This window comes from Carassius auratus, unplaced genomic scaffold (assembly GCF_003368295.1).
Source record: "Carassius auratus strain Wakin unplaced genomic scaffold, ASM336829v1 scaf_tig00215316, whole genome shotgun sequence".
Taxonomy (NCBI): domain Eukaryota; kingdom Metazoa; phylum Chordata; class Actinopteri; order Cypriniformes; family Cyprinidae; genus Carassius; species Carassius auratus.
In genome coordinates this window covers 330,331-357,596 of record NW_020528035.1, presented here as the reverse complement: position 1 = coordinate 357,596, position 27,266 = coordinate 330,331, and the positions used below count along the sequence as shown (strand labels likewise).

The 27,266-nt window shown below is 39.9% G+C and overlaps 1 protein-coding gene across 1 annotated transcript; it reads left to right on the top strand.

Moving 5' to 3' along the window:
• The first annotated feature begins 3 nt into the window (after positions 1-3).
• On the top strand, positions 4-27,266 carry casr (calcium-sensing receptor). The gene is made up of 7 exons (XM_026260029.1): positions 4-573; positions 8,671-9,267; positions 21,005-21,311; positions 21,545-22,384; positions 22,532-22,762; positions 23,335-23,458; positions 25,783-27,266. Exons 2-7 carry the CDS (start codon positions 9,071-9,073, stop codon positions 26,925-26,927), a joined length of 2,844 nt encoding a protein of 947 aa, XP_026115814.1. The 5' UTR covers positions 4-573; positions 8,671-9,070; the 3' UTR covers positions 26,928-27,266.

Sequence of the window (27,266 nt, the reverse complement as noted above, 5' to 3'; positions counted from 1 at the left end):
ATTAAGATCAGCTGTGCAGGAAGCTTGGATTAACACTTTTAAAACTAGTAGCTACCTATGGATCTAGTGTGTTTTTTGTTTTTGTTTGTTTTTTCACAATGGGAAAGTAGATATTTTTCGACAAGTCAATCTTCAGACCCTACTCTTCAGACTTCTACTTTACATATGCAAATTTGGTTTACTATATGCATTATATTTGTTTAGACTGGAAATATGTTGACTATTTTAAATTACTTCAGCCATGTTGTTGGAGGTGACTGAAATAGGAGTGACCACAGGATGACTATAACCAGCCAGAGGAAATGCACTGATCACTCTGGTTAATGTTTCACCCTTCTCGCAGGAACAGCACACACAATCACAGTGCTCAGAATTAATGGAGGAACTCGAATGATCTAACATCAGAACTAGAAGCAAAATATGAGAGCATGCTGATTTGCAAAACTATGGTTTGGTATCACAGACTGTTGGTTGCTTCCATTATACATTTCCTTAATGTTTACTGGGAGTCGTGAATAGTGATCTGGCTTTTGTCTCTTTCTATGGAATTCATGACTTGATGCTTTTAATAAGGTAAGTACCTTTGTTTTGAACATCTCCATTTTTAATGCTAAATAGTGAAGGAGCCAAAATGTAAATTATATTAAGCTTTTTCTTTTTTTATGAGAAAAGTTTTGATCATTAAGTTTGAGAGATTTATTTATTTTTGGAAGTTAGATATTGCTTGTGTGTTTACTGTAACACAAAGGATGGCATGTCTTGCATGTATGTAGAGGTTTTTAATCATCAGCATTGACTCTTGTCATTTGGACTCTTTCATGAAACTTTGTGTTTGTAAAACCCTTATTCAATTGTTTGTCAGTTGTTACAGTAGTCCAACAGTTTGTGGACAAATGATTTGTTCCATTATTTGAGTTTCATGAAGACCCATCGTATTTTATTTAATACAAAATTACATCCAAAGAGACACTGTACAAATCAAAACGCACATTAATTATGGAATTTTTATCATCAACCTTAATTGAAACTTATTTAATGCTCTCTTTATGTGCAGCTAATGGACCCCATTCTCTTACATTAATGATCCTTAACCTTTTTTCCAGGGACTTGACCAGTGTTTTGTGGAATAGTTAAGTCCTGCTGGAGCATATTTCCAGAGTTAATTAGCTGGATTCTAAAACACTAAACATGGGAAGTGAGTCTAAACTGGCCATAGTATCACACACAGATCCTGCAGTGAGAAGGTTAGCCATGTGGAACTCCATGTGGATTTGTCTCAACTTTTCTATTTCTTTTAACTTAAGAAAAAAACATGGGACTAGTGTGAACTGATGTGTGATTCTCACCAACATGGTGGAACTGAACTCAAGTAAAAAAATAAAATAAAAATGAAGATCTGGTTTCCAAGCATTTATTTTATCAGATAAGATGTTGATATTGCCTTTATATTGTACTCTTTTTGTTACAAAGAATAGTTACACAAGATTATTTCTTCCTTACAGTCTTGTAAATTAGTTTGTGAAACACTTGGTGGACTTAATGCTTATGAAACAACACCAGTTGATTTATTTCCGTACCCATAAAATTTAATTAAAAAGATTGTCAGTATAGCTTCTGTATGTTCATTTTAATGCTATAAATGAAGTATTTGTGAATGATTTATGAAAAATACGTAGAGCCAGTGTAAACTGTAAAAAATAAAAAAAAATCTCCCATTCAGACTTTTTTCACATGCAAAATGAATGAATGAACTTAATGAGTTAAGCCATTCACTTAGAATCTGGGCACAACTACAAAATGGCAGACACTTGGAATAGTATAGGGAATAAAATCTGGAGTGGTATTGACCATAATGGTCAGATTAGTTCAAAGCTCACCCATTTATCTGCTGTGGACTATCTGCAGAATTGGTCCAAATTGCTCTTACAACCAAAAAACACATTTAAAAAGCATTTAGTTTACTAAGATCCTATCTATTGAAACACATATAATATTTAAAATATCAATGAGCTTAATATATACAGTACAATCACCATTTATTAGGTACTTTCAGTTGGGAGATGCCTGTCCCAAACCCTAATCGCAAAATTTTCTTATGAAAATTATATTGACATGATTCTTGTTTTTAAAAGTATTTTGTTGATTCTTTAAAAAAAGTGACATTTAAAAAAAAAATTAACTACCAAACACCATTTTGTGCTATTAAGTGCACTTTTTTGGGGGGAGTTATTGCATAAAATTAGTTTTTAATTAATTGTTTCGAAAGCGAAAAAAGGGAACACATAATCCTTTATTTGGGGAACATAAACAACATTTTAGTACAGTTGTGTTTTAGTATGTTTCTGTATGCAAGTTAAAATTCTGTAATGTGACGTGGTCACCAAATAATTGCTGTCACTAGCGAAAATGTGCAGTCACTACCGAAACATGGGATGTTTGCTCAAAAATAAAGTATATTAAATTATCAACTATAAGGTGTTATGATAGTTTTTGGTTCATTGCATATTCAAACTAATGAATCATTTGAAAACTTTTGAGTAAGATCAACTGTTTACCTTTTACAAAGAAATATTGGATTCAAATGACAACAAATCTCATAAATTACATTTAAAATCATGTTTAAATTGTCATTGTTATCGATTTACCTATGAAAAAAATGAAACAAAATAGCAAAAATATATATTTGCAATATAGATGGAAAATCTTAATAGGTCAGTATAAACTTTCTAATTAAATTATTATTAGGCCGAACACCGGTGGTGTAAGGACCCTATTGGAATTGTTCGATCTTGGCAAAAAGTCTCACAATTTATTTTCAGAGCATGATGCATGATGGATACACTAAACCTTGAATACCTTGAATACGTAGAGCCAGTGTAAAATGTAAAAAAAAAAAAAAAAAAAAAAAACCCCGGCCTGCATCTCCCATTCAGACTTGTTTCACATGCAAAATAAATGAATGAATGAACTTAATGAGTTAAGCCGTTCACTTAGAATCTGGCCACAACTACAAAATGGCAGACACTTGGAATAGTATAGGGAATAAAATCTGGAGTGGTATTGACCATAATGGTCAGATTAGTTCAAGCTCACCCATTTATCTGCTGTGGGCTATCTGCAGAATTGGTCCAAATTGCTCTTACAACCAAAAAACACATTTAAAAAGCATTTAGTTTACTAAGATCCTATCTATTGAAACACATAATATTTAAAATATCAATGAGCTTAATATATACAGTACAATCACCATTTATTAGGTACTTTCAGTTGGGAGATGCCTGTTCCAAACCCTAATCCCAAAATTTTCTTATGAAAATTATACTGACATGATTCTTGTTTTTAAAAGTATTTTGTTGATTCTTAAAAAAAAAGTGACATTTAAAAAAAATAAAAAATAACTACCAAACACCATTTTGTGCAATTAAGTGCACTTTTTTGGGGGGAGTTATTGCATAAAATTAGTTTTTAATTCATTGTTTCGATAGCGAAAAAAGGGAACACATAATCCTTTATTTGGGGAACATAAACAACATTTTAGTACAGTTGTGTTTTAGTATGTTTCTGTATGCAAGTTAAAATTCTGTAATGTGACGTGGTCACCAAAGAATTACAGTCACTAGTGAAAATGTGCAGTCACTACCGAAACATGGGATGTTTGCTCAAAAATAAAGTATACTAAATTATCAACTATAAGGTGTTATAATAGTTTTTGGTTCATTGTATATTCAAACTAATGAATCATTTGAAAACATTTGAGTAAGATCAACTTTTTACCTTTTACAAAGAAATATTGGATTCAAATGACAACAAATCTCATAAATTACATTTAAAATCATGTTTAAAATGTAATTGTTATCGATTTACCTATGAAAAAAATGAAACAAAATAGCAAAAATATATATTTGCAATATAGATGGAAAATCTTAATAGGTCAGTATAAACTTTCTAATTAAATTATTATTAGGCCGAACACCGGTGGTGTAAGGACCCTATTGGAATTGTTCGATCTTGGCAAAAAGTCTCACAATTTATTTTCAGAGCATGATGCATGATGGGATACACTAAACCTTGAATACCAATCCGAAGTGGATCAAGGGCACTGTGCTTTGGTGTTTTTAAGATCTGGACAGTCTTGCACACTTCCTGTCGCCCGCACACGCTCTCAAGTGGTCAAGACCGCAAGTGTGGGTATTTGGACATTGCATAACATCTCGGTTACGTATGTAACCATGGTTCCCTCAATAGGGAACGAGATGCTGCTGCAGCACAGATATCATCCATAGAAGATCCACAGAGAAAAGCTTGAGAAGAAGCCACAGCTCTCGTGGAATGAGCTTTAACTCCTAAGGCGAAGCGAGTCCGCGCCTCATAGGCTAAAGATATTGCCTCCACCAGCCAATGGGACACGCGCTGTTCTGTACATGGCCACATGGCCTGTACATGTGTCCAAAACAGACAAACAGCTGGTCAGACTCATGCCATGGGGCTGTACGAGCCACATAAGTCTTTAAAGCTCTCACAGGGCAAAGACTTAGATCTCCTGACCCCGCCTCAGCAGGGGGTAAAGCCTCCAGGACCACTCGCTGAAAGCGAAAGGAATTAGATGCAACCTAGGAACATAATTAGGACTCAGTCGCAACAGCACCTTCACAGAGCCCAGTGCAAATTCCATGCTCGAGGGTGAGACAGAGAGAGCCTGTAAATCCCCAACTCTCTCGAGGGAGGATAAAACCATAAGAAGAAGTGTCTTCAGAGTCAGGATTTTATCCGGTACAGTTTCCAAGGGCTCAAACGGATGCCCTGATAACCATGCAACACAATGGATAAATCCCATGAAGAAACCTCAGCCGTCGCGCACCCTGTATGAAACGAGAAACAAGTGGATGACGGCCCACTGAGGCACCATCTGTATATTTGTGGTAAGCTGATATGGCTGCCACATAAACCTTTAGAGTGGCTGGTGTCACTCCATCAGAAAAACAGTCCTGAAGGAACTCCAGCACTGAAGCCACTGGGCAGTAACTGGATCCACATTACGATTTTCACACCAGGTTGTAAACAGTCTCCACTTGAAAGCATATAAGCGTCTCATAGAAGCTGCTGTAGAATTCAGTATAGTCTCGGTTTCAACAGAAAGACCGGGACATACTAACGCACTCAGCTCAGAGGCCACGCCCTGTGCTTGTGATAATAAATCCTGTCTGAGGGCAATCTCCCATGGAGAGCCCGCTAGCAGACTGATCAGGTCCGCAAACCACGGCTACGTGTGCCACCGCGGAGCCACCAGCAGCAGCTGTTCCACTCTGTCCAGAAAATCACAGAAATCGTCCGATGGGGAAGACAACGGGGTGAAATCGTTCGTCTTTTCGTCCACCACTGAAAAGGGCGCATGTGAAGTAATCCCAGATGAATTACGGGGAATGCAGCTGCCATTAGACCTAAAAGTCTGAGGCACAATCTCGCTGTCACTGTGCAACCCGCTTTGAAGTGCTGCATGCATGACGCAATTGACTGAGCGCGCGGGAGAGAAAGCTTTGCTGTCATCGCGCGAGAGTCCAATTCTATTCCCAGAAAGGTTATCCGTTGAGAGGGGATTAAAACACTTTTCTGGAAATTTGTGCGTAAGCCCAGGCTGTTTAAGTGATTCAGCACAAGATCCCGATGACAGTGTGCTTGAGTCTGCGATTGCGCTAACACCAGCCAATCGTCTAAGTAGTTCAAAACACGAACGCCCTGTATCCGCAACGGGGCCAGAGCTGCGTCCATGCATTTTGAGAAAGTACGGTGCAAGCCAAAGGAAAGAACGCAGGTATGACACAACCGCTGTGTTGTCTGATCTGAGCAGCACATGACGGCCGATCAGCAGATTCGAGAAATACTGGAGAGCCAGAAAAGCCGCCAGTAATTCCAACCTGTTTATGTGCCAGCTGCGTTGTGCCGCTGTCCACACTCCGTGGGCTGGGAGCCTTTGACAAACAGCTCCCCAACCAGTCAAAGCCAGAGCTGTGTCTATGCATTTTGAGAAAGTACGGGGCAAGCCAAAGGGAAGAAGGCGGTACTGATACGCTTTGCCCTCTAAAGCAAATCTGAGGAACTTCCTGTGTCTCTTGATGATCTGAATATGAAAATATGCATCCTTCAGATCGATCGTAACAAACCAATCGTTTGGTAGAATCTGAGACAAAATAGACTTTATCGTCAACATCTTGAATTTGCTCGGCCTGAGTGCAAGATTCGCCGCTGCCGTCTTTTTTTTGTTGTTTTTTTTTGGTACCACAAAATAACGGTTGTAAAACCCTGCCTCCATCTGAGAGGGGTGTACTTCTTCTAAAGCTGGATTACACAGAGTGTCTGAGGGAACGTTTGGCGTTACAGCTCAATCCAATGCTGCTCGAAGCGCTGTTTGCTGCGAGACTCCAACAGTCCAACAGCGCTCTCTGGTGGAGGGCACAGTCCCTGGCGAACAGGAAGGAAGTGCATGCGTCAAAGTCGCTTCGTTTCGTTGTGTATAATCCTGAAGCGTATCCACGGCAGGATTTAATCCAACAAGATAAACATCGGGCCACGCCGCTAGCGAGAAGTCGGCAGCTGTGTCAAACTCTGAAGGCTGAATTGTGCAGAGTGTCTGAGGGGGCGTTCAAATGATAGCTCAGTTCAATGATGCTCGAGGTGCCTTTGCTGCGAGACAGTCAATGTTAGAGCGTGGGGGTTGAGGATGAGAGGCTTTCTCGTTAAGAACCGCCATAAAGAGAAGTAAATTTGCCGAAATTAGACACGACTCGATACGCCTTCGAGACTTAGGCCGCGGCTGAATTCGCCGCGATCCGTTCAGCCAGAGAGTTAGTCTAGGTGTTAGGAGTTTATCCACCACGCGGGTAGCCACATAAATAGCTACTGAGGAAGGGGAGGCACGTTTCTCCTGTCCGCTCGGAGGGAGAGAACCACGTATGCCGGCCAGAGCCTACTCTGAGTTCGAAGCCGCAGTTGGACAAACATAGTTTGAAAAAGCAAATCTGCTGATTAGAGCAAGTGGAAAAACTCCAGTGCATCACTGTATTCATAGTCAAGCCGCACATATCACCCCTAACTAACACCTTGTGCGGGGCCTTGGCGACCGCAGAAGCGAAACGGTGGGGGTTGGATGCAAGGCGACTTATAGAAATACACTCCAGAGCGCGGATTCTTTTTTTTTTCTTTTTTCTTTTTTTTACTGTAGCCGTAGGCTATTACGGAGAGAACATTTAGAGAGGCTGCTAAGGAACCTCTCATGAGTGCCTCCTCGTGATAAACCCATTATTCTGCTCTCACCCTTCATTGACTCATCGCGTCCATGAAGAGGAGTTAAACACTGCTCGTAGAAATGGCTGGAGAACGTGAGATGAATCCTAGGGCACATATGATTAGCTTCCCTGAAGGAATAAAATCTGTGCGAAATGGCGCGCGGCACCCAGGTATACGAAAAATGTTAAAACTAGGTTCCAATGTAATAGCATATGAACTGAAAACGTTTTGATATACATTTTGAGGCAAATCAGGAAAATCAGGTGTCTGAGATAATGTCCTTTTGTCTTTGTGCTTTTCCTTGCCATTTGTTTTTTTTTTTAAGCTCAAGACACAGCTGTGCCTTTTGTCTCTGATACTGTCAGGCACCTCTGTATTTAAATGACACTGTTATGCTGATAAGATCAAGGCTGGGAAGTTGCCAGTGTCTGGTATCTTCCTGATTGCATTTGCATGCTTTGTTAAAATGGTCTCCACCTCTACTGTATGGATCCCTCCCACTTGAATGTATAAAAACTACAATGTCTTAAGGACAAATTAGACTTTTTGATGACTGCAGCGCCACGCAGAGCGTTCTCAATAAAGAATCCTGCTGAAGATTACCCAAGAGTCTCCTGGTCTTCGTTTCTGAGTTCCCAACAGTACGCATGCGTAGGGCGGTGCCAAGTGCTATTTGGCCAATAGGATTGGCAGGATTGTATAGGGCTTCAGACATTCATCACACCGAGGGGTGTTCCCAAAGCGGTTACGTCACCGCAGCATCGAAGTGACCTATGAAAGGGAAGTCTTATAATTTATTGCCACATGTTGGTGACAGCACATTTCATGTTTTACACAAACTCAAACATACCATGTTCAATTTGCACCACATTTCACTTATAAAAGTCCTGGTCTAAAGAGACATCTACTTGCCCACACCGGTAGAGTTCATTTGTCGGATTCTGAAAAGAAAAAGTCTTAACTTTATCGTTTTTGAATGTTTTTTAATCGATTTTGAATGTTTACATATAAACATTTAAATAAAGACCTACTGTGAGCTATGAGGATGACAACTGATAGAATATGTTTCAGCATTTCTTTGGAAATAATAATCATGTTCAGTAGTGAAATTCCTGATGATAAACTATATTACCCATGTAAACATCTCCACCAATCAGAGAATCATTATAAGCAAAAGAGCACTTTAGTGGCCCCACAGTTATATGAAGGTCTACTGCAAATGACGTTGTTGTGTGTCTATATGGGCAGCTAAAATAGTGGGTGGGCACTGCTGTACTCTATGCTGCTTAACCAATCAAATTCAAAGAACAGAAAAACTATAGCTGTTGTATAAACATAAAAATTATTTGTTTAATAATAATAATTATTTGTTATGTTTTTTTTTTTCAGGAATGTCCAGCATTCAACCAAATACTGTGTGTTGAGTCAAAAATCAAACACTAAATACTTTAAGTTACTTTCATGGGCTGTTTTCCTCCATCCATCACATAATGAACAGGAGAGACATTTACTGGAGAAAGGAACAAAAGAATCTTCATCTCTGCAAATAGACCGATATATAATCAGCGATGCGGGTGGATTTCCCAGCAACATCCCCGCTCAAGAATGGGTTGGTCTCTCTGACACTCTATGCATAATGTCTGCTGATTTTATCAACTCAGGGAAGAGCATTTCAAAATATTTTTTGACAGAAGAGGCAATTGACGAAACTAGTGGAAATTCCAAAGCTTGACACTTTAACAACATCTACCTTGCCCCATGAAGAGCACTTCAGAAACCAACTGACGAAATGAAGTTTCATCTGAAGTTTTACTTGTACTACCTGGTTCTACTGGGTTTCAGCGGTGTAATTTCAATCTATGGCCCACACCAGAGGGCCCAGAAGACTGGGGACATACTGCTAGGGGGGCTTTTCCCAATACACTTTGGAGTGGCATCCAAAGACCAGGATCTTGCAGCGAGGCCAATGTCAACTGAGTGTGTCAGGTATAAACACAACATGGTCAGCTTCTCGAAATGCAGTTCAAACTTTTTATATCAAGATAACTGACCTTTGGTAATTAACACATTATTTAGTGACTAACTGTAAATTTAATGTTGTTTCATTTAAAGGGCTATTTCACCCAAAAATGAAAATTAGTTTTACTCACCCTCAAGGAATCCTATGTGTATATGACTTTCTTCTTTCAGATGAATCCAGTCAGGGGTGTTGCATTGCTTCAGTCCAAAAGAAGTTAAATAAAAAGCGCCCATCCATAAAAATTATAAAAAAGTGTCTCATATGCCTCTGGGGGGGTGAACAAAGGCGTATTAGTGAATTGATGCATTTTTGTAAAAAAATATATCCATATTCCAAACATAATAATCACTTGAATCTAGCTTGCGCCAACAGTTGTACTCAGAAGCCTGACGTATGGAGGTCAGCACTATGCATGCCGCGGTGAGTCTTGTGAAAACCAGCATAGTGGTCCACTGTTTTTTGACAGCCGATGCTGATATCTTGGAAAGAAGGCCAAAATAAAGCAGACATAAATAATGTTTATTTTTATTCATATTTAAGAAATTTGAAATAATTTGATAATGGATTAAAAAAAATGTGTAAAATAGGAATACTTATACTTCAGATGACAAAGTATGTTTCACAAATAAATATTTAATAAAAATATAATTAAAAAGGAAGTAAACACTGTAACCAACAGGGCACTCTGTATTCTGGGAAGTTTATGTGCATTGGGAATCATATTTTTCAAATAAAGCCAGGGCAACACTCATTTTACATACAGCATACAGAGAAAATTACATGAATATGGCAGTGGGCAAATACTTTAAGTGCAGCATAATTTGAAATAACAAGTTTAAATTTTAAAGCATTCAATTCACATGGACCAATCATCACACAGAGAACATGCGATCATGCTAGATAAAAATGCACACTTCACAAGATCTCACAGATCGATTCTATGATGAAACAGGGGTCCAGAGACAAGAAGCGGGTACAGTCTTTTTAATGAGCAAATTAGGAAGCACCACAAGGCTGATAAATAGAACAAAATATTCACAAAAGGGTAACTCAGGAGTGCTTTGTTGCTTCTTTCCAAGACATTAACTGAAGATATCTGGCGTAGATCCGGGCGGCTCTTGATCTGTGAGATCTGGACAACTGGCGAGATGAGTAACCCTCTGCTACTCTCAACGGAGGCCACTGGGTACAGCATAGAACAGGTGAAACAGCAGCAACATTTGAGGCTTGATATGCAAACAAGACAAAACAGGAAATAACTTCTGAGAAGTCATGGTTAAACTCTGCTACGTGCATCAAGGTCAAACAATAATCCAACAACACAGACATGAAAGAGAGAGCTAGAAATAGTGAGGGCGAAAGAGGTAGATAGAGAACAGGTGTGATGATGAGAGAATGAGATCCAGCTGACGGTAATGAGAGGAATAGAGAATGGGTAAGAGTGTAAGAAGAGAAATTAGGAAATAAAATAACCAGCAGAGGGAGGCAATGGATGAGAAAAGAGAAGGAAAGAGCCAGGATCATTACAGTACCCCGACCTCAAGGTACGCCTCCTGGTGCACTAGAAGATGGGGACTGACGGGGGCGGAAAAAATTGTCGATGAGTGAGCGATCCAGAACCTCCCAGGAGGGGTAGAGAGCCAAACCCTCTGTCCACGGACATAACGGACATAACATGTTATGCCCAAGACACAGGGTTACGAAATGCGAGACTGCGCAACAGCCAACCGATAGTCTGGTTAGCGCGTTCGGCCTGACCTTTCGTCTGTGGGTGAAACCCAGAGGAGAGACTGGTGGAGGTACCGATAAGGTGACAAAACTCCTTCCAGAAGAGGGAGGAGAATTGTGGTCCTCTATCAGATACAACGTTCTCGGAAAGACCGTGGATCTTAAAACATGTTCAACGACAGTCTGGGTGGTCTCTCTGGCAGACAGGTGTTTATGAAGGGGAATAAAGTGGGCGATCTTAGAAAGCGTTCTACAACAGTGAGAATAACTTGGTTACCTGTGGATGGAGGGAGCCCAGTAATGAAATCAAGGGCAATCTGCACCCATGGGGTCTCCAGGGGACTATTACTGACCTTAGTTTGGGCCAGACTGAACAGGATACGATTAAGCAGCGAATGTCTCACTCACGGGAGGACCACCAAAACCTCTGACGAACGGCACAATAGTGCCTCTGACCCCTGGGTGAGTGAATCAATTAGACGAGTGCCCCCACTGAAGAACAGCGTGATGGGTGGCACAAACAAAAGCCCCTTAGGGCAGAGCCTATAGCGTTATATTTTAGTCAAAAGTTATGAGCGTGTAAGACATGCTCACACGCACATAATGTTATTTCACACGTGCTAAAAATGAACCTTCAGCTGGCATGATAAATGTACTCGAGCACAAATTCAACAACCGAGAGGTGTACAGGTAGCTGCAAGCGAGCGCATGGCATACTCACATAGGTTAACTCTGCTTGTGCAGTGGAATCCTGCTCGCGCACAGCGGGCTTCTGCTCGCGGAGTGCTGTTTTGCTCGCTCAGTGGATTTCTGCTCGCTCGAGTCTACATGACTTTTGACAATTTGGGGGCGGAAACCAAGGAGGGCACTGACCCTCTTATGATTGGTCACTTTCACACAGGACATCGTTGTACCTTGATTGACAGCTCTCATTACAGGAAGCACGGAGTTGGGTTAAGTTACCACCAAAGAAGAATGGGAATGAATTAGAATGAGTTTTATACATGTCTCTGCATGTATAAAATGCTGCGTAGATCATAGTTGAATCAGTTACCATCGATTTATATATTTTCGAACGATGAAGCCTACGTTTTGTTAAGTAAGTTAACATTGACGTTACATATTTTTCGGCAACAAGTAACGTAACTAGCTAGCCTATTCTTTCTGTAGCTAACGCCTTAGCCAACACTTGTGATGCTGATGGCCAGACACTCATTTTAAAACTTTTAATCTTTAAAAACTGCATCTTAGACAACTAACGTTAGGCTTACTGAATCATAACATAATTTTTTTCACATGTAAAAGTACATGTGAAAACAATTATGTTATGATTCATTTAGGAAATATGTAACGTTAATGTTAACTTTCTTAACAAAACGTAGGCTTCATCGTTCGCTAATACACTCTAAAAATGGCTGAGTTAAAAATAACCCAATTGGCAACCCAGCGCTGGGTAAATATTAGACAGAACAGCATGCTGGGTTATTGAGAAAACCCAAGATTGCAATTTCTACCCTTTGTGTGTTTGCATTTTTATGATTCTGGGTTATTCTTGCTGGGTTATTCTCATAATTTCACTTTTGCTTAACAAAGCAATCATGGATTAATAAATAATGAAGAATACAGGTTATTTAGACTGTTAAAAATAATTTTAATGGAATCTGACATTCACAAATTTGTACCAATGACAAACAACATGCAATTTTCCCTTTTTTGTTTCCAGCAAATCCAAAAACAAAAAACAAAACAAAAACAAATACAGTTGCAATAAATAAGAAAATTATTTCTGAATGACCGGTGTCTAGCTGTTTAACTATTACATTTTTACATGTTTAGCTATTTAAATACACAGTGAAATGACATTGAGAATTAACATTTTTTACATTTAAATGTAAAATCATTTAAAGATGTCCTAAAATGTATATTATAAATTTATATCATGTCGTTACAAACCCGTAAGACCTTCGTTTATCTTCAGAACACAAGATATTTTCGATGAATTTCGAGAGCTTTCTGACCAGGGTGAATAATTAATGACAATTTTCATTTTTGGGCGTACTATTGTCAAACACTTATGATTTGAAGCAAAGATCTACAACTGAGAGCAGTGTACTCTGTTATAGAGCCTGTCTATGGAAGGACAATTTTCAAAAGGAATTGCAAATTATATTTTCAATTACGTTTTCTACATGTGACACATTGTGACAATCCAAACACAATTGCAAATCTTGAGTAAAAACACTGTTTCAAAAACACTGAACAAAAATTATTGTTTCAGTTTTCATGAATGCACAGGGACTGCCAAATTTCAAATGGAAAAGCAAAGTCCATTTGCTTAAAAAGTCTGTTATTACATAGGAAAATAGTGTGTAATAATGAAAAGGGACAACAGTAAACACTCAGTTTTCAGTTAACGTCAGTTCATCATTGATTCAGTGATGTATCGTCCCTCTGTGCAATCAAGTCAATGATGTTGCTTGATCTTAATGGTCCCCAACTAAGGAAAACCAAGGAACCAAAACTCCATCGGTGACAGAATGGAGAAAAAAACCTTGTGAGAAACCAGGCTCAGTTGGGGGCCAGTTCTCCTCTGACCAGACGAAACCAGTAGTTAAATTCCAGGCTGCAGCAAAGTCAGATTGTGCAGAAGAATCATCTGTTTCCTGTGGTCTTGTCCTGGTGGTTCTTTGAGACAAGGTCTTTACAGGGGATCTGTATCTGGGGGTCTAGTTGTCCTGGTCTCCGCTGTCTTTCAGGGATGTAGAGGTCCTTTCTAGGTGCTGATCCACCATCTGGTCTGGATACGTACTGGATCTGGGTGACTGCAGTGACCTTCTGATCTGGATACAGACTGGATCTGGTGCCTACAGTGACCTCGGAATAAGAGAGAAACAGACTAATGTTAGCATAGATGCATCATTAGAACAAGTACATGAAGTTTTATGAATTACAATGTCTGTTTTTTTCACTGTGTCGCACATGTTACCTGCCAAAACTCAAATGGAATTGCAATTACTTTAGCATCTGAATTTCCAATACCTCACACTGAAAGCTGTCAATTTTTGTCAGAGGTGGGACCATACTATGGAGAGTGTTTGTATTGGGAGGTGACGTCACTCAAAGACAATTGTGCAAAATGCTTTTCACCTGATGAATAAAATATAGGGTAAGATGCAAATAGGTAAATCAGAGTAGAACTGTAATGTTGCTTTGCTGACGTGCATCAGAGTGGAAACAGTGAGAGATTTGGGGTAAAAACTACAAAATATCTCCCAATACAAACATGCCCCATAGTATAGTCCCACCCTTGACACAAATTGACAGCTTTCTGTGTAAGGCATCTGAAATTCAAATGCGTTTGGACTGTCACAATGTATGCGTCTACATGTGGAAAAATGCAATTCAATTTACAATTTGCAATTCCTTTTGAAAATAGTCCAGAATATCCTTACCTGTCCATTGATTATGATCAATGCCTGAGAGATCTGCTGGCATTTTTAAATCGCCATGACATTTGGATGGGGTTTTTTGTACTCTGCTCAGTTAAAGAATTCCATGTTTGTTCCAACCTATAAAATAAAGTAAAAGAAAATACAAAGTGTTTTAATTTGTTAACTGTTAATAACAGTGATTCAGTTCAATTAACTGTGTGAAGTTCATCATGAAATTGAGTCCATCATGTTTATGAGTTAAATTCACCTATGAGTTGGTCTACAGAAGCAGAATATGCTCTAGTGGTTGGCTGAAAGGTGTGCTTTCAAACTGTCTAATCAATGGGATGTTCCAGTCATTATAAATCACAGTTTTATGTTAATATCCTGGCTTTATCAAACACACAGTCACTGGCACAGTGAAGGAGATCACACTGAATGCGCACACACAGACATTTCTATGACAAGTGACGCAGGTACTGGGCTACTCCGCAGCTTTAAAACAGTCCATATACACTTATAGGTGTACCAAAGTGATAAGGACAAGTAAAAAACACGATTTGGAAAATGGGTATATGAAGTTTACGCTCATAAATTATGTAATCTGAACATAAAGTTACATAAAGTGTAGCTTTATGCACGAAATAAAAATGTATGTGCCTTTAAGTTAAGTGAGGGTTAATGTTAGTTGATTATAACAGACAAGCAATTATGTAAAATGTATAATAAACATGAACTTACTGTTAGATGCCTCAATAAGACTGCACTCGAAGAGTTTTTCTCTCACAAGTGTATCCATGTGCTTTTCTGAAAGGAAAAAAACAACATTTTGAATTATAACTTGTATGTAAAAAGTCTTTAGTAACCACACAAGCATTAAATCACCTCACTAACTCGGCCTACGTCCGCTGTGCATGCGCGCACTTTGAAATGCCCTGAGACGTCGATTCTTTTCCCGGAATCACTTTGTTCGAGAATTACTGAACCGGGAACCGGATCGTCTGTTATATTAGACCTGCAGTCTGACTATATTGTACGTAATTTGTATGATTTACATGTCGATATGGACAACTGCAGGCGTTTACATTAGAGCAGATAGTCGTATTCACTTATTTGAACTCATTTGACTCATTTACATGTTAAATTGTTAAATTCGCTTTTCAGTGTCAGAAACGACTTTTTCCTCTATTTTCACAGATATTCGCATATTTCAGCCATCCGTCACTGTCTGAAACTTAATAAAACTGTATTAATCTGTCGTCTTAGATACCTTAGCACGATTATGTGAGTAAGGTTACGTAGGTTGCCCGTTTGAGGTAAACTGTTCATCATTTAAATGTAAATAATGTTGGCCTATAGAAGTTTAACAGTAATGTTGCCGCAAAAAAAGTTAGAATTCTGCCAATTTAAAATAATTATTAAAGAAAACATTAAATAAACTTAACTTAAAACCGTTGAAAGCCGTGGCTTTGCCCCGTTGTTCTTCCAAAATGACAGTTGGGGAGCGATCTTCAAAGCGCATTAAATAACCCAGCGCTGGCCTGAAACAACCCAGCGACGCAACCCAGCAGGTTTAACCCAACATGTGGTAAATTTGAAACTACCCAAAAGTGTTTAAAAAGAAATAAAATAACCCAACAAAATGACCCAACCGTTTCTAGAGTGTATATTCATCGATGGTAACTGATTTAACTATGATCAGCGCAGCATTTTATACGTGCAGAGACATTTAATGTATATTAGAAAACTCATTCTAATACATTCCCACTCTTCTTCGGTGGTAACTTAACCCAACTCCGTGCTTCCTGCAATGAGAGCTGTCAATCAAGGTACAAGGATGTCCCTGTGTGAAAGTGACCAATCATAAGAGGGTCAGTGCCCTCCTTGGTTTCCGCCCCCAAATTGTCAAAAGTCATGTAGACTCGAGAAATCCACTGCGCGAGCAAAACAGCACTCCGCGAGCAGAAGCCCGCTGCGCGCGAGCAGGATTCCACTGCACAAGCAGAGTTAACCTATGCGAGTATGTCATGCGCTCGCTTGCAGCTACCTGTACACCTCTCGGTTGTTGAATTTGTGCACGAGTACTTTTATCATGCCAGCTGAAGGTTCATTTTTGCGCGTGTTAAATACCATAATGTGCTCGTGAGCATGTCTTACACGCTCATAACTTTTTACTAAAATATAACGCTATAAGATCCTCTACGTACGAGTATGGAAAGAGATAACGGAACAGAGAAACTTGACAGATTGAGCGTGAAAGGTGCATTTCTCTGCCTTGACAAAAAGACGGTTCTCCAAGAGTCGTTGAAGGACCTGTCTAATATGTTGCATATGAATCTGAAGAGAGAAAATCTAAATATTGTCAAGGTAAACGATATGAACAGTTTTAACATGTCTCTAAGGACATCATTAATGAGAGTCTGAAATACGGAGGAGGCATTAACTAGACCAAACGGAAGAACACGATTTTCAAAGTGCCCAAGGGGTGTATTAAAAGGCGTCTTCTACTCGTCACCCTCCTTGATTCGTACAGGATGATAGGCAATTCAAAGGTCTAGTTTTGCAAAGTATTGTGCCCCTTGCAGGATTTCAAAAACTGATGACATAAGGGGTAACGGCTACCGGTTCTTAGCCGTTATGTCATTCAAGTCTCTGTAATCAATGCAGAGGCGCAGCGTACCATCCTTCTTCACAAAAAAACCCCAGCCCCCGCAGGAGAGGTGGAGGTAACGATAGTGCCCGCATCTAATGATTCTGAGAGATATTTCTCAAGAGCTTTGCACTCAGGAATCAAAATTCTTAGCCCAATTAATATGAGGATTATGTTCGGTCAACCATGGGTGACCCAAAACTACAGGGGTATCAGGGGAATTAAAAATGAAAAAAGAAATAGTCTCTCTGTGGACACCGGACACGGTGAGACTTGCCGGTGCTGTGGAATAAGTTAACTTGGGCGAGAACGCTACCATCCAGGGCGAAGACAGAAGTGGGATCCTGAAGATCTACGAGGGAAATACCCTGTTACAGGGCCCAGTTCTAGTCCATAAAATTTTCCTCCACTCCAGAGTCTTTCAAGGAAGACAGGAAGCAGAAGAGTTGGCCCAGCAGAGAAGAACAGGAAAGGTGGTCCGGGAGCATGGTTGAGGGTCCAGAGAAAAGGCGCTCACGAGTCTTCCTTCTTACAACTGGTGAGCTCTGGCTTTTACCAGGCATGTGGTAATGAAATGTCCCTCCGAGCCGCAGTAGAGACAGAGGCAGTTGACGGTCCGACACTGGCGATCAGCAGCCGAGATTCAGATTCCTCCCAGCTGCATCGGTTCAGGAGTGATAGCGGCTACAGACGGAGAGCTGACTTTGGATAACGGAGTGGCCGTGGTCAGAACACGGCGAGCCCGTTGGCGCAGCTCAAAACAATTCTCCACTCGCAAGGCGGAATCGATCAGGGGATCAAGGCGAGTCGGTACCTCTCGGGCCAACACTTCATCCCTTATCTCGCCATTAAGACCCTCAATGAAACGGGCCACCAGGGCTTGCTCGTTCCAGCCACATGAAGTGGAGAGGGTCCGGAACTCCCCAGAAAGCTTGGTGATGGTTCATCGTCCTTGCCGTAATGAGGACAAAGTGCAAGAGGCTTCTGGACCATGGGGAAAGAGCGGTCAAAAACACACAACTGATCAGACATTCGGCCTCTGCATTCCATACAGCCGTTCCCCACTTGCGGGCTCTTCCTTTGAGAAGTGAGATGACATAGGCGATACGGGAATGCGCTATGGAGTAGGAAGATGGCTGAAGCGAGAAGACGACCTCACACTGAGTCAGGAAAAGCAAGTACTCTGTGGGTTCTCCAGAGTAACATGGGGGGGGGGGGGGGGGTTGTTCACCCGCGGCTCAGGCGGATACTGAGGAGCGGACTGGGAACGTCCATCCGAAGTAAGTGGAGTTGCTGAGAAAGATCAGAGACTTGAACGGACAACGAATCCACAACATGGCAAATTGTGGTGAGCTCTTCATCGTGCCTTCCCAGCAACGCCCCTTGCATCTTGAAAGCGGTTAATCATTGAATTCAGTGATGTCATCTCTGTTCAGATTAAATCGTGTCTGTGCATTCATTTGGAATCAAGTCAACATTATCACTTTAGATGAAGTGACCCCAACTAAGCAAGCCAGAGGTGACAGCGGCAAGGAACCAAAACTCCATTGCTTACAGAATTGATGAAAATAACCTTGGGAGAAACCAAGCTCAGTTGGGGGGGCAGTTCTCCTCTGACCAGACGAAACCAGCAGTTCAATTCCAGGCTGCAGCAAAGTCAGATTGTGCAGAAGAATCATCTGTTACCTGTGGTCTTGTCCTGGTGGTCGTCTGAGACAAGGTCTTTACAGGGGATCTGTATCTGGGACTCTAGTTGTCCTGGTCTCCACTGATGAGAGAATGAGATCCAGCTGACGGTAATGAGAGAAAGAGAGAATGGGTAAGAAGAGAAAGTAGGACATGAAACAACCAGCAGAGGGAGGTAAGGGATGAGAAAAGAGAAGGAAAGAGCCAGGATCATGACAGATTCAACTAAGTTTGCAGGGTTTGTTAAATTAGATGTTCATTAGCCATTCAAAGATTTTTTTTAAATGATATATGTACGTATTTGCTTAATGCTGACAGCAAACGAAAAAGTATTATAATGTTTGCCTTTCTATTACTTATAATATAAAAGCAATTGTTATAATACTTGTTAATACATTAATTCTTTTATTTAACCGTATTAGACAGACTTCTATCTGAATTAGACAGAACTGTTAATGATGAAAGCAGACAAGAGGGAGAATGTGAGCACTGTGTCAAAATAAAAGCCCCGCCTCGAACACATCGGCCAAGCAGAAAACTTAACGGCTAATGCCGATATTTGAAAAATGACAAATATCTGCCTTGGCGATATCGGTCGAACACTTGTCACTTCTGAGCGGCGCATGCACAAAGCTGATATCTTACGTCATTCCCCTGGAACTTCTTCCATTTATGGGGCAGCTGGTTAGAGAGTCGGATTTGTAACCCGAAGGTCGCAGGTTTGAGTCTCAGTACCAGCAGGAGTTGTAGGTGGGGGGAGTGAATGAACAGCACTCTCTTCCACCTTCAGTACCCAAGGCATAAGTGCACACTCACTACTGTGTGTGTGCACTTGGATGGGTTAAATGCAGAGCACCAATTCTGAGTATGGATGGGTGCTTTTTATTTCACTTCTTTTGGACTGAAGCAATGCAACATCCGCTGACTGCTTGAATGCTTGATATATCAAATAATTTTTAATCTAACTCCGACTGGTTTCGTCTGAAACAGCCTACTTTTCATTTTTGGGTGAACTAACCCTTTAAGGACATAATAGAAAGCCATATTTAAATAGAAAGCCATATTTAATTTGAAGTCCGTTCAAAAGTTGTCCTGTTTTAAGTGATGAGAAATTTGTCTGGAAAGACAAATTTCCAGTGTTTTCTTAGCTTAACAACAGAAGAACCTACACAAGCAAATTTGGTGTAGAAGAAATATTCTCTCAGAAATTGCTAGTAAATACCACAATTAGTTACAAAGAAATGTTAAGTAACCCTGAATTAAATATGACATTTTAAGTAGGAAGACTAAAACAGTATTTATTTTCGTTTTTTTGTAAATGTACTACAGTGCCCTTTACGTAGTGTATTTTTATACGTAGTGTCAAAAGACGCTTATGCAAAATTGCATCCAGTGGTGTCATATCACTTTGGAAAGGAATTAAAAAAAAAAAAAAATAATATATTGTCCCAATAAGTGACATCCACTTAATAATCTGAATTAAAAATGATAATTTACACTCAATATGTTATTATTGCATACTGTTTTAAAATGCACTACAATAATGAGGTGCAGATAATTGCCATTATTTGCAATAACTGGTATAGTTTTAACATATGGCGCTTTCCACTGTGTGGTACGACTCGGCTCAACATGGCTCAGTGCGGCATGGCTCGGTTTGTGTTTCCACTGCGGTTTAGTGTCACTTTAGAGTGGACAGAATTATTCACATGTCATTTATATTTGCGGCCACCTCTGCTGTTACATTTGCGGCAACCCTTATCCTGGTACCCAGGTACTGTACCCAGTGGAAAACCCCCAAAAGTGAACTGTACTAAACCATACTGTGCCATACCATGCAGTGGAAAAGCGCAAGTAGTGTAAATAGAATCTATAGCTGGGTAAATAGCATATCGCTAATATATATATATATATATATATATATATATATATATATATATTGCTGTTTTCACTTAATGTAAATAGAACCCATTGCTATTTGCACTTAGTTTTCAATAGCATATATTTGTATTTGCTATTTGTAATTTTTATTTACAACTTAACACAATTTTAAAGTGTCTTTTTCTAAAAGCCTTGGATTTGCCATGTCATATTAAATATTTTAAGTCAGTTCTAAGTACTAGTCTTTGTTGATTAACTTGATTAAATAATAAACATGGGTCAAAATATCATTCTTTATACTGAAATATAGGCTACTTTCTTATTCAGATATAATTTTCGTGGATTCCGCTGGCTGCAATCTATGATCTTTGCTATAGAGGAAATCAACAACAGCTCTACTCTTCTTCCAAACATCACACTTGGCTACCGTATATTTGACACATGTAACACTGTCTCGAAAGGCCTGGAGGCGTCGCTAAGCTTTGTTGCACAGAATAAGATTGATTCAATCAACTTGGATGAATTCTGTAACTGCACAGGGAACATCCCATCAACCATTGCAGTGGTTGGGGCATCTGGATCTGCAGTCTCTACAGCAGTGGCTGACCTTCTGGGCCTCTTCTACATTCCTCAGGTTGTTTTGCAATTTCCAAACCATCTCTAAGTGTTTCATTAGAATAATTTTGTGAGCAATTACAAGAAATAAGAAAAATATGCTTGGTAAATGCAGCATGAATAAATTAATACTGACTGTTCGTAAAGACAACAGTTCTATTACTGGATACATATCTGGATGATCTCATTTAATCTTAAAACTTAATTGACTTAAATTGTCCCTCTTCTCCACTGTTTTTTTTTTTTTTTCAGATCAGCTATGCTTCATCCAGTCGACTTCTGAGCAACAAAAATCAGTACAAATCCTTCATGAGAACTATCCCCACAGATGAGTATCAGGCTATTGCTATGGCTGCTGTCATTGACCACTTCCAGTGGAACTGGGTGATTGCTATTGCCTCTGATGATGAATATGGCCGTCCGGGTATTGAAAAGTTTGAAAACGAAATGTTTCATAGGGACATCTGCATTGATCTTAATGTTTTAATTTCACAATACATTGATGAAGCAGAGATTCGACGCCTAGTGGACCGCATTGAAAACTCAACTGCTAAAGTCATTGCCGTGTTTGCTAGTGGACCAGATATCGAGCCACTTATTAAAGAGATGGTGAAGCGAAATGTTACAGACCGTATCTGGTTGGCAAGTGAGGCGTGGGCCAGCTCTAGTCTGGTTGCTAAGCCAGAGTACCTTGATGTCATGGGAGGAACTATTGGCTTTGCACTGAGAGCTGGTCATATACCGGGTTTTAAAGAGTTCTTACAGCAAGTGCACCCAAAGAAGTCCAGCCACAATGAGTTTGTGAGAGAATTTTGGGAGGAGACTTTTAACTGTTATCTAAAAGATAGTCCAAGAAATGAGGACAGTGAAAATGGCAGTACAAGTTTCAGACCACTGTGCACTGGTGAAGAAGATATTGCAAGTGTGGAGACACCGTACCTGGACTACACACACTTAAGGATTTCTTATAACGTGTATGTGGCTGTTTATGCCATAGCACAGGCACTTCAGGACATACTAACCTGCACACCTGGAAAAGGATTGTTTGCTAATGGTTCTTGTGCAGACATTAGGAAAGTTGAAGCTTGGCAGGTGGGTTACTTATTATGCTACATTTATATTTGTAAGCTGCACAATAATTTTCTGTTGCAGTATTCCAGAAGGTTCCCTTCTGCTCTGCTCTGGTCTTTTTAGGATAGCAACAAAATGATATTCACATGCCTCTTTTTATTCTAAAAGGTTCTGAAACAACTGAGACACCTCAACTTTATAAACAGCATACGGGAGAAGGTGTGCTTTGACAATGGCAGTGAGCTCTCAGCAAATTATACGATCATAAACTGGCATCGATCACCTGAGGATGGTTCTGTTGTATTTAAGGAGGTTGGTTATTACAGCATACATAACAAGAATGGGGCCCAACTTTCCATTGACAAGACTGAGATACTGTGGAACGGCCATCTAACTGAGGTGAGTAATCATAGAACATACATACAGTTCCTAGTTTTCATGGCTCTTAGATTATTTATTTAGCCTAGTGTTCATTAACTAATGGAGTACCCAAAGGATCACACACTTACAGAAACAAATGCAACTTGTTGTATAGACCTTTAGCCTGAGACAGCATATTTTTTTTTTTTTCAAAACTGAGTTTTATACATCATCTCATTTCCATTGGATGGATCATTTGTTAGGATAGGACAATATTTGGTCGAGATACAACTATTTGAATATCTGAAATCTGAGGGTGCAATAAAATCTAAATATTGAGAATATTGCCTTTTAAAGCTGTCCAAATGAAGTCCTTAGCAATGCATATGACTAATCAAAAATTTAGTTATAACATATTTTACGGTAGGAAATTTACAAAAATATCTTTATGGAACGTGATCTTTACTAAATGTACTAATGATGTTTGGCATCAATCAAAATCAAAAATCAATAATTTTGACCCATATAATGCATGGCTATTGCTACAAATATACGTGTGCTACGTGATTTTGTGGTCCAGGATCACATATTGCTTCTCTTTTCTCTGCCAGGTACCATTTTCCAACTGTAGTGAGGAATGTGAACCTGGAACCAGAAAAGGGATTATTGATGGCAAGCCTACATGCTGCTTCGAGTGTACAGAGTGCTCGGATGGGGAGTTCAGTGACCATAAAGGTTAGAAAATTTAGGAAATAGCAACTTAATATCTATTAGAAGACAGTCAGCACTTTCTTTGGTCTTGGAAGGAACAATGGTAGAGCAGTTTATCTCTAGTCCTAATTAAACAGGATTAATGCAATTCTGTGATGTTAAGGGTTTAATGCAGGAGTGTCCAATCCTGTTCCTGGAAGGCCAATGTCCTATAGACTGTGCAATGCATTATGGATGCTCTCATTATTGTGGTGCATTATGGGATTGAATGAGTCCGCTTGATAGTATCAGCTGGTTTTGGACACCACTACAAATGCCTGTCTCCTCAAAAAGTGTGCTAATTAAGGTTTTGAACAAAGCCCAAGTTGAATATTACACTTTCTTCAATGGTAGATCCACAGAGATGCCCTGGCTCAGGTGTCTACACCTTGGTTAGGGATGCACAAGAAATATCGGCTGATATTTAATGCGCATCTTGTCAGTAAAGCCAGTTCTGTAATCAGTGGTAAATCTCTACACGTGCGTGATTTCACATGGAGAAGACTTTACTACACAGAGCTGTTGTTCACTGAGAAGCTGCGCCAAACCACAGTCATATATTGTGCATGTTTTGCACAGCTTGTCAGTGAACAATGGCTTTGTGTAATAAATGCTGCTCCATGTAAAATCATGCACATGTAAAGATTTACAGCTGATTACGGCTTGACTGACAAGATGCACATTAAATATCAGCCAACATCAGTTCAGTTCAAATAGTATCTGTGCAATTAAATTGATGATATTGCTGGAAATGAAGTGTCCCCAACTAAGAAAGCCAGAGGTGACAGTGGCGAGGAACTAAATCTCCATCGGTGACAGAAATTGAGAAAAAAAAAACCGTGGGAGAATTCATGCTCAGTTGGCCAGATAAAACCAGCAGTTTAATTGACCATTCGCAGGAAGCTTGATTGACAGGCGATCTGATCTGACCAATCAGAACATGGATATTATGCGCTCCCGCTGCTATACGCCATCTTGCCAACAGCTACGGCCAGTCTCCATAGAAATCCATGTTAAAATGGGGTAGAAAAGATAGACTGAATTGAAATCTTTTCAATATAACTAAGTATAAATATGTGCGGAGAGTTAAGCTATGATGTTGTTGGCTACCACAGTTATGGCAATAAGCCAAGGAATTCCTTTTAAAGTACAGGTTTTGTGTAATAGAAAATCTGTCATCTTCCCACTGTTTGCATGGCTTGCATCGGTTAAGTTAAGTGTTAAATAATAAAATAATATGTAGAAACGTGTGCTCTTATCATGCTGTGGACAAAATCCCCTGGATTTAAAAAAAATATGTAAATGTAAATGGCCTTTAGCCACAGCTGCATCCCATCTAGCCTTGTCCACAAATCAGAGAGTAGATTAATTTAGGTGTATTTAAGGTTGAAAAATGGTGTGTTCCGCCCCTGATGGTCTTGTCTGTCGGCAAGTTGTCAGTTTCCTCTTTGCGCTGTGATAATTTTTGATGTGTAGTGTGAGGCAATGATTGTCGGAGATGGCAACAGTAACTGGTCAATTCCAGGCTACAGCATAATCAGATTGTGCAGAGGACTTGTCTGGTTCCCATGATCTTGTGCATGTGACGAGGTCTTTATTGGGGATCTGTCTCTGAGGCTCACGTAGTTGACATGTCTCCGCTGACATTCAGGGCTGTCTGTAGAGGCCACCGGATCTGGAAACAGACTGGATCTGGTGGCTACAGTGACCTCTGAATAATAATGAAACTAATATTAGCGTAAATGCCATTCTTCGTGCATTGGGTGTTATGCTAATTTCTCCCGGATCCAGTTGACCTAATTGATGCAGCCTAACAATGCTTTAACAGATGTGAATAATAGAAATGTCTGTGTGTTATATGTAAGCCAGGTTAGGGAGATGGGACTTTAATCTAGATTTATAGTGACAGAGTGTGTCTGCCTTCCTAACAATGTCAAGGCACTGAGCCTTGAGGTACTCCATACTGCTACAATTTGATGACTTGAAAACTACAGGCAGGTGTTGGAGCAGGGTTGAAACTTAAATCTGCAGCAGGAGAATGGTTGGCCACCTCTGTTAAAACGTAGTAATCTTAGTTAATAAAATAATCTTAGTTAATTTAACATTTGCTGATTACATTTTAAAAATAAAACCATAGTTAACCAATCTGTGGTTAGTGAACTTTGAACAAATAAACAATGAACAAATGCATTTTATTAACCAGCATTAACAAAGATTAATACATGGAAGGAATATGGAAGTATTACTGTAATTATCACAACAGTTTGAAAATTGTATTTTGTTCCTATTTCTTTTCTTTTATTCCACAGATGCCAGTGTTTGCTCTAAATGCCCAAATAACTCCTGGTCTAATGGCAATCACACATCCTGCTTTCTGAAGGAGATTGAGTTTCTGTCCTGGACTGAACCGTTTGGGATTGCTTTGGCCTTATTTGCAGTTCTTGGGATTCTGTTAACAGCTTTTGTTTTAGGTGTTTTTGTGCAATTCCGTGATACCCCAATTGTGAAAGCATCGAACCGAGAGCTGTCATTTATTTTGCTTTTTTCACTCATCTGTTGTTTCTCTAGCTCTCTTATATTCATAGGTGAACCACAAGACTGGACGTGCCGTGTTCGGCAACCAGCTTTTGGAATCAGCTTTGTTTTATGCATCTCTTGCATTCTAATTAAAACCAATCGTGTCCTACTGGTATTTGAAGCCAAAATCCCCACCAGTCTCCACCGTAAATGGTGGGGACTGAACCTGCAGTTCTTACTGGTGTTCCTGTTCACATTTGTGCAAGTGATGATCTGTGTGGTTTGGTTGTACAATGCCCCACCAGGGAGTTACAAGAACTATGACATTGATGAGATCATCTTTATCACCTGTAACGAGGGCTCCATGATGGCATTGGGGTTCCTTATCGGGTATACATGCCTGCTGGCAGCTATTTGTTTCTTCTTTGCATTCAAGTCTCGGAAACTTCCTGAAAACTTCACAGAGGCCAAGTTCATAACATTTAGCATGCTGATTTTTTTCATTGTTTGGATTTCCTTCATCCCCGCATACTTCAGCACGTATGGCAAATTTGTCTCAGCGGTTGAGGTCATTGCCATTCTGGCCTCCAGCTTTAGTTTACTAGCCTGTATCTTTTTCAACAAGGTGTACATCATTCTCCTAAAACCATCCAGGAACACAATTGAGGAGGTGCGCTGTAGCACAGCAGCTCATTCTTTCAAAGCAGCAGCTAAAGCAACACTACGACACAGTTCTGCCTCCAGGAAGAGGTCAAGCAGTGTGGGTGGGTCCTCTGCCTCCTCGCCCGCTTCCTCAGTCAGCATGAAGACCAATGGGAATGAAACTGAGTCCTCCTCTACACGGAGACATAACCAGAAACCAAGGGTGAGCTTTGGAAGTGGAACAGTCAGTCTCTCCTTAAGCTTTGAGGAAGCTAGAAAGAACTCGGTCAAATGAGTGCACAAACTGGTTTGTGAATATTTGTACTTCCACTGTAATGTAAATCTTGTTTTTGATTTAAAGCATATGGTTGGTTTTGGCGTCATGGTGGATGTATCACATTTCCATTATTTTCTCCAAAGCAACCTCCACTGAATATGAGAACAGCCAGAATCCCTCCCAGTGTTCAGGCACAGACTAATCTCTATCAACAAAACTTAGACCTGCTATAACTCATACGAGAGTCATTTGTATGCGAGCCATTTCTTTACCACATTTCTTTGCCACAGCATTCATTTATGTCATTCTGTTGAAGGCATCTGCAAAATGCCTTAAATGTAACACACAATCAGATAA